This window comes from Apteryx rowi, unplaced genomic scaffold (genome assembly GCF_003343035.1).
Source record: "Apteryx rowi isolate R43461 unplaced genomic scaffold, aptRow1 scaffold_142, whole genome shotgun sequence".
In the NCBI taxonomy this organism is placed as follows: domain Eukaryota; kingdom Metazoa; phylum Chordata; class Aves; order Apterygiformes; family Apterygidae; genus Apteryx; species Apteryx rowi.
In genome coordinates this window covers 184,125-198,892 of record NW_020447664.1, presented here as the reverse complement: position 1 = coordinate 198,892, position 14,768 = coordinate 184,125, and the positions used below count along the sequence as shown (strand labels likewise).

The 14,768-nt window shown below is 35.3% G+C and overlaps 1 protein-coding gene and 1 long non-coding RNA gene across 8 annotated transcripts in view; both read right to left on the bottom strand.

Annotated features, from left to right (window-relative positions):
* The window catches only part of LOC112962136, a 52,580-nt gene extending 45,952 nt beyond the window's left edge, over positions 1 to 6,628 (bottom strand). The window contains exons 1-2 of one of the 2 annotated variants that reach the window (XR_003252212.1): positions 6,606 to 6,627; positions 4,831 to 5,191 (exon numbers count right to left, since the gene is read on the bottom strand). This is a non-coding gene — a long non-coding RNA (uncharacterized LOC112962136). Of the gene's footprint in view, positions 1 to 4,830; positions 5,192 to 6,605 lie in introns of both variants that reach the window. The other variant, XR_003252211.1, reaches the window with a different exon arrangement.
* A 660-nt stretch (positions 6,629 to 7,288) lies between these two features.
* The window catches only part of OPA1 (OPA1, mitochondrial dynamin like GTPase), a 61,059-nt gene continuing 53,579 nt past the window's right edge, over positions 7,289 to 14,768 (bottom strand). For 4 of the 6 annotated variants that reach the window (XM_026058043.1, XM_026058045.1, XM_026058048.1 and 1 more), the window contains 2 exons: positions 9,787 to 9,864; positions 7,289 to 9,253 (listed from right to left, as the gene is read on the bottom strand). In XM_026058043.1, the coding sequence (XP_025913828.1) occupies positions 9,800 to 9,864 (65 nt within the window). In that variant the 3' untranslated portion in view covers positions 7,289 to 9,253; positions 9,787 to 9,799. Of the gene's footprint in view, positions 9,254 to 9,786; positions 9,865 to 10,143; positions 10,812 to 14,768 lie in introns of those variants that run through there. The other 2 variants (XM_026058040.1, XM_026058041.1) reach the window with 2 other exon arrangements.

The following is a 14,768-nucleotide window of genomic DNA, read 5'->3' as shown; positions in this document are numbered from 1 at the left end:
GCTATAATATTCCCTTGTTTCCACATGAAAATAGCCTGTTGCCACCAACCAGTCTCCAAAGTTTCTTCACTGCTACTAACTAACTACTAACTTCTCTGCTATTAACTACTAACAGCATTTGTCCGTCAGACTAGATTAGATGCTTAAGTAAATTCTGTTCTGGGCTACGTGTAGACCAATGAGCAAGTCAAGATTTCTTAGGTAGTCAACATGTTTTTTCATTGCAGATGTATGTATACATAGTACGGATGCTGAAATACAGATATATTTATGAATTATGTGCTACACGCTTGTGCCTAAAACCAAGAAACCAGAAATGAAACTGAAAAGGGATGTGAACAGTCATGTGAATTATATTGTATAAATTCTTCAAGCCAGACGGCACTATTATGAACATCTAATCTGACCTTCAGGCCAGAGAATGTCACCTGGTGTGGGTGCAATTTACATGCCAATAGGACAGAGGAGGATGGGGGAAGAAGTTTGTTCTGGCAGGAAAAGCAAACAGGGTATGTAAAAACATGCAACAAAGTAGTGTACAGAGATAGCACTTCATAAGACAACCTATGGTTAGCTGTATTTCCATAAAACTTGGCCAATATTAGTTCCCAGATAGAATTTTGATTTTCAGGTATTGGATAATGGAAAATAACTTTCTTTTACTGAAAAGGGAAGCGTTATCTCCCCCAGCTGAAGTGATGAGACTATGTATCAACTGACAAGAGGCAAAAAGGCATTTTTAAACAGGAAGCTCTTATTTTCCTTATGGCAACAGCATCCAGTGACAACTGATCTGATCTTAAGTTATGAAACACACATTTAATAGATTAAAAAAAGCTTCCTTGCAAAAAGATCTAATTGATCAGAGTTGTCAGATAAAAGTCAACATGAAAAATAGTCTTTTGTCCACTGGTTAGAGTAGAAGTACTACATGATAAGAACAAAAGGGATGGCATTGCCTTCCTGGTTATTGGCAGAAGATAAGGTGCAGTGATCTACTTTTAAGGACCTTATACAGTCAATATTTATGCTACCTTATTTATGGAAATGTAGGCAGAGCAGAGCCTCACATAAAGCTATGCATCACCAGCACTAGAGCCCCGTGAGTCATTTAGCAGGAAATTTGGGCAGGGGGGTTATTCTGTTTGTATGAAACATTTAGTCCAGAATTAGTCCTAAACTACAAGAATAATTTGCACAGCCATCTTTCAGCTGAGGTGGGTTTGAGGCTTACAATGATTAGATGAGCTCATCTTCTACCTGAGATATTTAAACATACCACACAGGAGTCACAAATGAAGTGTGAGCAAAGAGCTTGTCTTGAGGGTGCCCTGAATCTGTGCAGGCTGTTGAAATTTGCTTTTCAAGCTTAATCCTATTTGTTTCATATCATTGCATTATCATGAAGTTTTATGAGCACCTGCAGAACATATGTCAATATGCATAAGAATCAAAATGATAAACATACCTCCAGCCTGTACCTTCAAGCTACAAKGCACCATTAACATATATATGTTAAGAAAACACCCTTACCTGGGGCCCTTACTCTTCCATTTCATTTTTCCCTTTATGTTTGTATCTTTCCTACTAACTGTAAGGACAGACTAGCTGAAGTTCTTGCAGATTTGTACTAGTGTCTGCTTCTCCTTGTGGAAAACTCTGTAAAACATGCATGCAACACAAAGTGATGAGTCCATATCATGAACAGGCATTCCACTGAATTTCTACTGGTTTAAGTAGGTGGAGGTTGTTGGTACATCTCCCATTTTCCTCTCAAAGATGCATGCTGCTGTTGCAATCCAAGTTTTCCAGAATATTTCAGTAAAATACTTTCATCAGTACTAAATCTGAAATAATGTAGATTTTTTCCTAGTTAAATTATAATTTCACACTTCAGATACTACAGATTTACTGCTATGTACAATTAGGACTTTGAGGGAGTAACATTTATATGTTACATTTGACACCTTAGGAATCCATTACTTTAGAGGTAACAATGACCCTCAAAACATCACAGCATTGACTGTGCAGAGGGTAAACTTATGATGACTATGCAGGATAGCTAAGGTGACATTCCCACCTCTCATTTTGCTGTTGGTCAYGTTCCTTGATTCCTCCTTCTACGAAAGCATTTTCAAGGATGCACAGCTCTAGCAAGTCTGGTTGAAAGGACTTACTGCTCCTAAAACTCAGTCTATAAGGAAACCACTGCTTTCCTTATAATCAAATATACAAGCCAGATCAATCCCTAACAAACCAAGATGACTCTGTTCAAACCTAAGTGCTTTGCCAATTTCAGACAAGGGTTTGAAAGACTCCTTTGCAGACAGTTGTTGCCTACTGCATACTGTAATCAGCTTTTGCCTCGGCCTCAACAACTTCTTCCCAGCTAGAAAATGAAACATTGGGCTGTTCAAAGGGTGGTTTTGTTTGCTTCTTGTGTGCTCTCAAGACAGATGTTTCAAGGCATGAGAGGGGATATAAACACATGCACATTGTAAAACAGGTGTCCAGGTGTCTAAGCAATGCCGAATGTGAAAGAAGCCAATCCACTGCTTTCTCCTTTAATCTAGCAATTCCAAGGGACCAAGTGTGTCAGGACTTGTACCCAGAACACTTTCTGCTTGGGTGAATTCAGACAAGGTCTGCATGAACTCCCCAACCTGCAAGAAATTATTTGAAACAAAAGGTTCGTATATGTCCCTTTCCCTCCAACAAGCCTGGAAACAAATGGTACAGGAATGAGGTCAGAAAGGAATCATCCGCCTACCATACTACTGAATTCATTTACCTACCTCAGAGCCCATTCAAGGAAAGGGGTGGGATGGGGTACAAGGGATGATATAAAGCAGAATGAAGCTCTGGGGTCGCTTGCTACATTACAAGATTTGACAGGCCTTTGCCAGCCTTCAGCTTCTTTGTGTCTTTCACATAATAGAGAAACACAAACTGAGCAGCCTGTGATCTGGGGGTTGCACTATTAGACAGAGCAAACCCTTTGCAAATGCTAATAGTATTGTAGCATCCTGTCAGGCAGCAACACAAAAAAGGATGTTGATTTTCACATGAACCAGAACAGAGTCATTGTAAGGAAGGTTGCAATGAATGTTCCACCTCTAAACATCAAAAGCCATAGGCAATTGGCTTGCGGAGATGAGTCAAAATACTGCTATAAAAGTTCGTAAATATACCAAGCATACTGTTACCTTAACACTTTAGTGAGGCTAACGAAAAGAGAACAATTTATTGAAATGGAAGTGAAAGTGATCTTTGGTTAGGATTTCTGTAGTGAAATAATTTCTAAATCTAAAGAGGCTTTTGTTATCTACCTTACTGCAGCAGTCCGGAAGAGATGCTTCTTTATGAAACACAAATGTGCAGATTAAATCAAGGGCACAGTTTATGTCATTTCCAAATGGTAAGTTTGCTAGTAATAGAGCACAAATAGAACATGCGTGTCCTTTGCAATTCTAAGTATGCAGCAGCTGTCAGTCTTGTTCAGTGATGCCCAACTCTCTCCTGAAAAAAATTTCTCTAAAATATTAAAGAGGATAGAGCACTTAAACTATTTCTGTTATAAAATTTATTATAAAATACCCTTCTAAGGGACTTCATATGTTCCCCTATATTGGGAATGGTTTAATCCAAGATGTTAATAAATGCACCACTCTGACCAACCTTCAGAAGTTCTTCATCATCCTCTGGGTGAAAAAGTTGAACATGATTCATCTTGTTGGCTGTCACTACCAAGTATAGTTCAGAAATCCGTTTTAGAGTGAATGAGATACCAACACACAGGTTAGGAGACATTGCTCCTGAAGCTATTTCAGACCCTACAGATTTCCAAGAGCAGCAAGAGGCAGCCTTCTATGACTGTACTGCAACACAAACACAAAACCTTTTGTAGCTATGCACAGTGAACAACTTTTGAACAGAACTGGTTAGAATTACTTCTAGAATTGGTTCTAGAACAGTCAGTTCCAGGAGCTGATTCTAGAATCAGTCCCATAGCCAATACTCAGACTCATCTCTGGATTCACCTCCAGAGCAGAATCTAGAAACACATCTGGACCTGACCTAGAATCAACTTAGAAGTACTTCTGGAATAGCTGCAAAACCCAACTCTCAGTCTTATTGCAGAATCACTTCTAGAGCAAGTTCTGGATAATTCTTCTACTAGCTTACAGAAGCAACCCTGGAAGCTCATCTAGAGATAATTCTAGAAATGTTTCTAGAACCCTGAGGTCGATTCTGGAATTGTTTCAAAATCCATTCTAGAGGCGCTTCTAAAACTATTTCTTGAATCACTTCCACAGTCAAACTAAAACCATGCCTGTAATTTTTAGCATTTGTTTGCAGAACAATAGCTTGGATAATTTCATTTTGCGATGCACTGAAGCAGACAGGTGATRGCAGGTGTTAGCAAGATATGTGCACTGAATGGGTTTTCCATTCCAGCACCACTGCATAAACAGTTGTTACAAGCCCTGTATCTTCCAGCTTCTTCCCTTTGTTTCTGTATAGTATTTCACACAAAAAAAATTCTTGACCATAGCCTTGTTCTATTAAGGCTGTGATTACAGGTACATAGAAGGTATAGCACCTGGTTCTCTTCTGACAAACCATGGCTTTAAGAGTTATCCAATTACATAGAACCCATCTTGCAAAGGGATTACATTGCATTTTATTTACCTTACCTAATGAAAACTAGCATGTGCTTGATGATCATGATCTGTAGAGATTTCTTCAAGGGAAGAAAGATTACTAATGAGAAAATAAAACAAAATCCAATAGCTTTAAGCTGAAATAAAGAATAAAATAAACAGGTACCTTAGGGGATGGCAAATCACTGCAAGGGTATCCTATCAAGGAAAGTGTCAGAATCCATCAAGATTTAAGGTTGCTCAAAATCTTCATGTCAAGATGAAAACACAGTTCTTTCTTTAAGCCAGTTATTAAGCTCTATAAAAATATATTTATTTCCATTATGCAGGAGATCAGATGGTCTCATAAAATGTCTTCTAGCCTGGAAAACAAGCATCTAGAACCATCCTTGTACACAAGACAGCACCATGCAGAAATACAGTAGTTTATGCTAGCATGGCAGTTTTTAATCAAAGTTGTAGCCATACAAGATGAGATGTGCAGGTTTCTAATTCTCAATCAATGGAGCTCTCCAGTCAGTTGCTTCCTGAGGAAATGAAAGTAAGAGGAAAATATGGGAAGCTAGTTTATTAGATGCTGTTTTTCCAGACAGCCATATGTGCTGAACTATTGTGAGGGACTCTGAGATGTGAGTAGTTTTCACCACTGAACATCCCTTCAGTGTGAGGAAATACGACTGGAACTTTTCCTGAAGCACCTCAAAACCAGAAACACATTCCGAATAGTCAAAGAAAATTTCTGCTGCCATTCTGCAAAAACGCAGAGCTCATCACAGACTCAGTTCATATGACAATGCTTTCTCTGACATCAAAAGATCCCACAAACATCTCCAGGACCAAATCTCACTGAGAACAAACAGTTTTCACTCACTCAAAGGGCCTTGGGTCAGACCTACAGATCCCATATTTCAATGTTTTTCAACTAAAGTGATGAAATCTCTTGTACCTTTCTTAATACAACTGTTAAAGTTCCTAAGTTGCTTTTGAGATATATAAAAAAGTAAACTCTCTAAGCATTAGCTCCAGAAACACATCATCAGTACTCAGTTTAGGTTCAAAATGCACTCAGTCACAAACAGACTAAAATATCCTTGATAATGAAAGAGAACATATTAGTGTGTTTGGAAGGGCTAAGGAGTTTGCTTGGCATTTTCACCCTCTAACCTAACTTGACGCTTTCAGCACATTTCCAAGTTTTTCATCTGTCTCATAGTCTCATAACTTAGGATGAGATTACTAGAAACCACTAAGAAAGAATAACTCTATTGACATTTGTAAAAGCACCATTTGTGCCATTTTCATGAAAAACTGACAGAAAAACCCTTTGTCATTAATACTTAACTCTTGGTTCATTAACTTCTCAGTTTATGGACAAATGAAATATCTTACCTGCATGGTAGCAAGCAACATGCTTTGGAAATATTAATTTATGTAATAATTATATTCGCATTCCTCCATCCCCTCCCTAATCTCAAAAAGCCACAGAAATTACAGATTAGTCTTTGTTACTCACAGTACATTGCTTTATGCAGAATCTTAAGTTAACGTACATAATACAGAAAAATATCCTAGACTTGTAAAATATATGAGAGCTTTTTGCAGTTTTAATTAAAAATAATCTGATATATTAATTTTACTAATTTCAAACCTGTTTTGCATAGCTACAGTGACTTTGCAAAATATAAAGTTTGGAAATACTTACACTTTTCCATATCACATGAACCACAGAGACAGTTCAAACAATTGTGCTTACTATCTAAAACTTGTGTGCAACATAATCAGCACATCCTTATTATGCTACTTAACATAATTACAGCTAAATAGCCAATAAGACACTCCTTACATGGAGTGATTTTAAAGTGTCCAGCTAATAATAATTATCAAATATATTTTTATCTTGGTATCTGATGTTATCTTACTAAAGAGTTAAGCACAACTTACCATTACTCTTCTTTCCTCTATCCTAAAAAAAAAAAAAAAAAAAAAAAAAAAAACCTATAAAAAAAGCATAAAATTACTTCTTCTTCATTTGTCAAGATCTTTTTTAACTTTGTTAGTTGAAGCTATTCAAGAAATTAAATTAATGCAGAGTTATAATTCTTTACTGGTACTTAACATGCTCGTGTCTACAATTTAGGATTTGCAGAGCAAATATGCAGCACCTTCAATACCACAGATTTACACTGAATATTTTTTCAATTGATTTTGTAATATTTTTTCTTAATCTGCAAAAAAGATTAAATAAGCCTGAATTAATTGGTTGGTAAACTGACCGCTCTGTAATTCTCAAATCCACTGTCCCAATCAGTATGCTTATTTTAAGTGCAGCTAAAACATTAAAGCTCCGTAGAAAATATTCATTTATACTTGGAATATCAGTTCATTATCTAAACTTCCAGAGAGAGAAGCTTTCAACAAGCCCATGACGATTTTTTATAAGACATCTTGTCTAAATGCTGTATTATATAAATGGTAAGGTAATTATTAATTTATATAGTAAAATATAACACTTAGCACAATTACCACTAAGTTGGTGCTGACACAGCACTTCAGAATTAGACATTTTAATATCATTAACAGTATACCCTTTTTACAGTTTAATAAAGGAGAAAAAGAAGGCCAAATTGACTTTTAAATTAGGTGCAACAGCACCGTGTTCAAAACCCACATTTTATTTTTCCTTCAGTTACATTTGTACTCAATAAATACCTAATTTTCATGGAATACAACATGCTAAGTCTTAGATGAGCAGCAGAGAGAAGTCAGAACTAAAACCATAATAATATCACACTAAAAGAGATGAATGCTGGACCACTGGATGTGACATTTTGCAACATTTACATTACATAGAAGTTTCAAACAGTGATCTCTAAGTAAATGCAAAAGGTTTTTTTTTTACAAAGAGGGATTTAACACGAGTACAGACATATTTCACTTGCTATACAACCTTTGGAATCTGCCCTCCGAATTGCGCATTCAGATAATGATGATAATAGAACCCAAATTTTCATTTTTCTATCCTCAAACACTCATTTTCAGAAAGTGGTTTTAAATAGAAAAAAAATGCCAAAATATGCTGTTAGATCACCTTGAAATATTTAAGCATTCAACACCATTTTATGAATAGCTCTGTGTTAACTTTTCATACACTGGACTAAATATTTTGTGTCTGAACATTTGGGGAACACTCTACCAAATTTTCTATGGTTTTCTCTGAGAGTAAACAGAAACAGTAAGTGTCAGTACATGTTCAGACCTCTCTCTTTTAATTGCTGAAAGTTCAAAATCAAGTTTTTTTCAAGAGGGGAAAATAAACCTATGTTAATTTTTCAACCTACATGATCAGACAACAGCAAAAGAAACTGGTTTAAGCCTAATCTCTACTATAGAAGAATTCACCAGTGTATCCAGATCATTTGATAAATGTAGTTTGTTTCATCACAATTGGTTGTAAAGTGTGGGTATAAAAACATGGAGGTGATTAATCACCAGGCAGCTATGACACAGTGCCTAAATCATGCTTAAATTTGTCAGAAGTAACATTTCTATGGCAACACTAACTAAAAGGCAGTAAAAGAAAAACCATGTTTACTGACTATTTTACTATCCTAAATAATAGAAATCATATGGCTATGAAGGGACCTTGTGCATAACATTTGTATAACAGCAATTTTGGTCTTATGAAAGCTATTAGAAAAATGAATATATTTTTGCTTTTTTCAGTTAAGGGGGTTGGACAAATTGGAATTGTACAGAATATCTTTCTACATTCCACACATATTCAATCAGTTTACACTGTAACTAAGGGGAAGGGAAGAGTTAACAAGGAAATCAGAGTCTGTGCAATCCCAAAAATGAAATGTAATCGGTTATGATTCAGAGTAACAATATATATTAGGAAAGAAWCAGTAAAAGGAGCAGCTGTTGACATTATTTCCTGAGCCAAACCTTTTAAGGTGTCAGTGAATAGCAGTCTGTACTTTCACTTGAAAGCACTTGAAGAATTCCTTGGATGATGTCTCTCAAGAGTTTAAGAGTTTAACAAAATCCACAACTTCCTCTCAAGATCACTTTTTTCAATAACATGCTGTTAAATCTGTACCAGAGTAATAAGAGGATGCTTCAACACACAGCATAACAAATACAAATGGCATTACTTGGAAGGGCATTTTAATGTATATACAAATACTAAAACTTTATGTCAAATTGCAGAAACTGACAACAGATAAAACCACTTTATGAATCTGAGCCAGCCCCACCATACATAACAGATGCCAAAAATAAAAGCCTTTTCTTCTTTCATGAAAAAAAACAAAAAACTTTTAACTGTACAACTTCGGCAATCTCCCACATTATTTCAGCAAGACACAAGTCAGATTCCTCTGTCATGTACATCTAGCTTCAAAAATTAAAAGAGTGGGTGGGTTTTACTTGAACTTCTCAATCCTATCAGAAATTATTTCCTTTCTCCTCCAAAATTACAGGATGCTCTGCAGAAGATAGGAAAGAGTGGGAGAGAAAAGCCATTTCATTCAGTTTTCTTGTGCAAGATATCCTGGAAAAGGCTGCATTCTTGTGTAATGTTGCTGCTGAAACAGAAAGGAAATTACTTTAAAATGTATGCAAATACAACACAACAATTTAGCCTTATATATTTTAAGAATTAAYACAAAAGAAATAAATTTGGAAGTGATCCAAATGCAAATAATTTTTGCTTGTAATACATATTGCCTTTTAGGAAAAGATTTCAAAATGTTTTATACACGAGAAACATACTACCTTARTTTTTCCAACTAGTTATGGCTTCTTTCTTTTAACACAGATAAAAACAATGAACTGAGAGTAATCAAATAGCTTGAAGTGTTTAACAGTATCTGAATAACTAGTTAATAATTATATTTCTACTGAGTTTCAGATCAGCTTGCAGCATAAAAGCTAAAAGTATAGTTCTGTATATTAGAAGAAAGAAGAAGCAGTAGCCAGGCACTGAAATAAAAAAAAAAAAAGGAGCTTTCACAAAGGCTGTATGAAAACATGTGCCTATAAAAGAAAGAAGTATAATTATTTTATACAGAACAGGAAAAAAACTGTAACAATCCTCTTTTGATCTAAAAATGATTACCTGTTTGAACAATCTATTTTTCTTGATGGAGGGCTTCAATGAAGGCTTCAAGTTTTTCCTGGATTTCCCGAACTTTTTCTGGAGGAATTAAAAAGATCACCATTCAAATATCTAGCTACTTTATTAAAGACATACCCAGAAAGAGAAAAACAAAACAAAACAAAAAAAMCCCTGCAAACATGAACAAAGTTCAGTCTGCCATCAATATTATGCTATACATTCATTCTTTAATAACTAAAATTTAGTATAGTTTTTCTGCATCAGAAGAAATGAAACCCTTTCCCCTTTAAAGACCTTCTACAAATACACTTTATCATTACCACGCTAATTTAATCATTTCAAAATACATCAAAGCAATCTGTTACTAGAAAAGCTTTATTTTGAAAAGCTGAAATTTCCATTAATTCACACACAGTAGAACTACTATACACCCATTACACATAGGGAGTTGTTATCCATTAAGCAGTGTGCACTAATCCCTTTCTCTTTTAATCAAATATCCTTATTCTCCACAGTAAGTATCACAAACACCGCTAATTCTAAAGAGTTCAAAGCTAGTGCCCCATTCAGCAGGTAGAATTTTAGGGAACCAAACGTCAGTATTCAACTCACCTCTACAAAAGAGCACGCACAATATTCAAAATATTTAATGCTTACAGATTATTTCAYTGCATTTCAGGAGTAAACAGATGGATGTGGTCAGAATCATATTTTATACAAACACCAGAGCTGGAAGCTTATTTCCCTAGAGAAATCATGGCTTGAACATAACTACAAAAATTTTCTAGGAATAAGAAGCCAACACTGATTGGAAAAAATACAGGGTTTTAGGCATTTTTTCCCCTCTTTTCTCAATTCCACACAACACTTGTCAGCATATAACCTATTTGATTTATTGAATCGCTTATGAAGAGAGATTTAGAACCTCGCTGGAATCCAAAACCTGCAAGATTTCCTGCTTCGCTCTCACCACATCCTCATTTGAAGCTCCTTCTGTGTGTGATTACAGTCATGAAAAACGCACACTTCAGAAATGTGAAGGGARGAGAAAGCATTAGAACAGATAAAAAATAAAGTTAGATGAGCACAAACATATAAAAATTGTTTTTTTCTTTCAAGCTAAAAATATGATCAGGTTAAAACCTTATATTCCCTTTTATGAGATATAAGCTTTGGGCTTTTTCTTTTTTAATCTTCTTTTAATGTTTTCTTCTCTTTAGCAATACCATATGTTATAAACTTGCTTTACTGAACTGAACTAACTGCCAAACAGAAAGCAAAATATAACAATCAGCCTTAAATAGGGTAGATAAGTATTAGGGAAAAAGAACCAAATATGACCTACAAAGGGAATGCTCTAACAACGCAGCTAAGAAAAAAAWAAAAATAAATAGCAAAGTGGCAATCCCCAAACAGTTATGAAATCTATTTTAGAGTAATAATAAATAATAATAATAATAYAATATAATATAATAATAATAATAAACYCCAACAAAACCCTTTAGTATTGTTTTAATGGAAAGGGAGAATGTTACCTAACATTCAAAATAAAATATGGAATAGGCTGCATGGGAACAAAGAAACTCCAAACTTCAACCCTGTCTTTACCATGTGATTCCTAGGTGACAAAGAACAAGTCACTTATATTCTCAAAACTTCAGTGGCCCCTTCTCCAAAAAGAGATAGTGCCTATCTACAAACACAGATGGACAGTGAAGCTAACTCACACACTGGGTCCTAAAGAAGACACCCCAAAACCTTCTCTAGTTTCAGCTACATTCCTTTTTTAAAGTACTGCAGTATTAAATTAAGATTACAGTAAGTGTGAGAGGAAAAAACTGTATTTTCAAATAGGAAAAATTACGGAAGCAATGGAACAGCAGTGGCTGATTTTTTAACTGGGGGGGGTGCGGGGGGGAGCTTGATTCAGTTCAGCAGAGAGAATCTTTGAATTTTGCCAATGCAAAAAGGATTCCCATGATCACTTCTTACCAACCAAGTTCACAAACTGTTTCATCACTGTGTTTTTAAATCAAAAAGAGCAGGCATTATTATTTGCACATCAGTATGTAAACCTTCCGCGTAAAGAAAACATTAATACTCTGCCATTTTTAGGCAGATACTTACTACAGCCAGTAATACTGATCATCTGTGTATATTTATGAAAGCAGCCCTTGAAAGGATGTCCTTTTGTCTTGGACAGAGTCAGCACATTTTTGCAAATTATTAATCCTGCACCTCACTCCCCAAATGAGCAGCAATTGCCAGATTAAATCTAATGCACCAGAAGGACTCTTCATGTAATGTTCTCACAACTTGATTTTTGGTGTGGATTTTCTTTTTTTTACTGCTACATTCTTTCCCCAAATATGCCTTTCATATCGATCAAGCCATTAGACTCACTGAAAGCACGCAGTTTTAGCAGTATTAAATGCAAATATTTTGCCTTCTCAACCTCAGCTAATGAAAAAAAATTAATAGCATCAGCAAAAATCCATAATTATTATTTCACCTTAAAAAAAAAAAAGGTTTTGTGCCAACAAAACCTATTTTAATTTTCTGATTAGGGCATATTAAAATAACAGGATAGCAAATATTTATTCCACCAGAATGTACTGAATCAGCTGTGTTTGCTCAGAGAACAGACATACTAAAATTGCCACCATATTATGAGCATTTTATTAGTTTTTACACTTGGACAGAATTGAAGTGATTGCTTAACTATAATAATTACAAGGTCTTGAGGTAATTTAATACTTTGAAAAAAACATGCCAGCTATTCTTAAAGAAAGCAGTTACAATGTCTGCCAAAGAGTTGCAATTATTCACGCTAAGCTTTGTATTCCTAGAAGCAGTAAAGTCTGTAGCAGCAGCAGATATCAGCCAACATGTAACATTTTCCCAGATGCCCATTCTGTAGCACAAAGAAACAGTATGCTATTTAGTTTACTTTTTAAATAGGGTAATGGCAGAGTTATGTATTTATACAACACACAGCCTGATATGTCAGTAAATGTAAATGCTTGGAAAGGATTTTTCTGTTGAGAAAAAGAGCAGGGTCTGCAATTCTGGAATAACTGCCAAGAATTCCCTCAATACCAGGTGACATTTCATTTGCAACAACAATAATCGTTACAAACTAAGAGTCAGATGTTACCTGCTTTCACTTTGGGGAAGTTTTTAGAAGGGACTCTCTTCTGGGTGAAACACACAAACTGCGTACCCAAACTTTTCAGGGTTATGATTGAGACCTAGATTGAAATGTTAGTAACTCAAACCCTCCTCAAAACAGATATACATTAGTTTACAAGTGCGTCAGCATCCCAAACCCAGAATGCCCTTTGGGTTTCAAATAAGAACCCTTAATATAATAAGGGACAGATTAAGGTGACATGTTGCTCTTGCTAYGTACTGCGATACTGTGTTTTTCTAAGTAGAGGTAGCCCTCGGGTCCTAAGCATCCAGCTTGCTCACCAACGATTTCTGTAACATCCTGAACTACCCCAGTACTGTTATACAATGCTCCAATATCACAGAAGGCTTTTAAACTACTAAAGTTTTAGYATAGTTTTATATACTGAACTACTATATAGTTATATACACTATAACTGTAGTTATAGTATAGTTTTATTATATTGTACTTCAGAGGTTTATATTTAAACTATCATTTACAGTGGATGACAGGAAGACAACATGGTCTTTGATAGTTTTAATGCAGACTTGAAATTATGAATACATAATTCTTCCAGCACCCGTTAAGCAGTGATCAAAAATCAAATGAAATCAGTGAAGAATAACTGTAACAAAACCCTTGTCTCCATCTTTAGAATAGTGAAATTCACAGGCCTAAGAGCAATGAATGGCTATTCTACTTCCCATTTATCCCATGTTTACCTAAAAGATAAGCTCTTCCATACATCAACTCATTACGCCCCTTGATCTGGTCATGAATATTCCCATAATCCTCCCTCCATATCCCATAAAACTTTATTGACAGAACGAGGAAATTCTTTATTCAGATGTCTTGAGATCCTTATTCACGCTTAGTCTCTCCTTATCTCCATATGAAATGATATTGCTGACCACTCATTTTCTTTTCATTAATCCTGTGACACTAAATCTGAAAAGCTCAAAACCAGATTAATTGATCTGTAATTAGGATCTGAATACACCATGACCACAAAAAGACACAGTCCCAGATAAAGTTTGCTGTTCCTAAYAACATAAGCTGGTCAGAAGGGAACCCCCTCAAATATTAAGCCTTATAAGGATTGCTTGCTTACTGATTGCAACCTAAGAGCCATATAACTAAGACTGTCTACAAATTAATGCAGTCCAGAAATAAGAGAATCAATGCTAAGATGATACTCAACTAAAAAAAGTTATCTACCAAGCAAAGCTCCTGAGCTAAGACCAAATAATATAAAAATAATATAAACATAGAATTACATAGCTAAGGTATGCTATTGAATTATTTCAATAGTATTTAAACTTTACACCATGTCCTAAGTATCAAGAAAAAGGTTTCTGGATGTTTTCCAACTGCATTAGCTGGTTTAATAAAAGATGTTTCCTCTCTCCACAAAACTGGTCTTCCTTATGCTTCTAAGATAAATGAATTTTGAGACATTCAAATCATACTTACACGTAAACAAGCAACAGTTTTAGCACAGAATTTTAAAGGGACTCATGCGCCACAACAGGGAGAAAACTGTATTTTAGGCAACTCAAAAAGCCTTCCTTGGCCCTTTACAAGGTTGCCAGTATGACATCAATTTTCAATTGCAGCATCAAAAGAAATCGTAAACTCCTTCAGGACAAGGATCTATCTTTATTTTTTGATGAAGCATATAGCACAAAATGACCATGATAATAAAATGTGTTAGTATTTCATTATTAATCCTCCTGTTCTACATTAAAGTCATTCCTCCCTCCATGCAGTGCTTACATAGTTTTGGTATTTGTAAGCTTTTGGTTGCTTT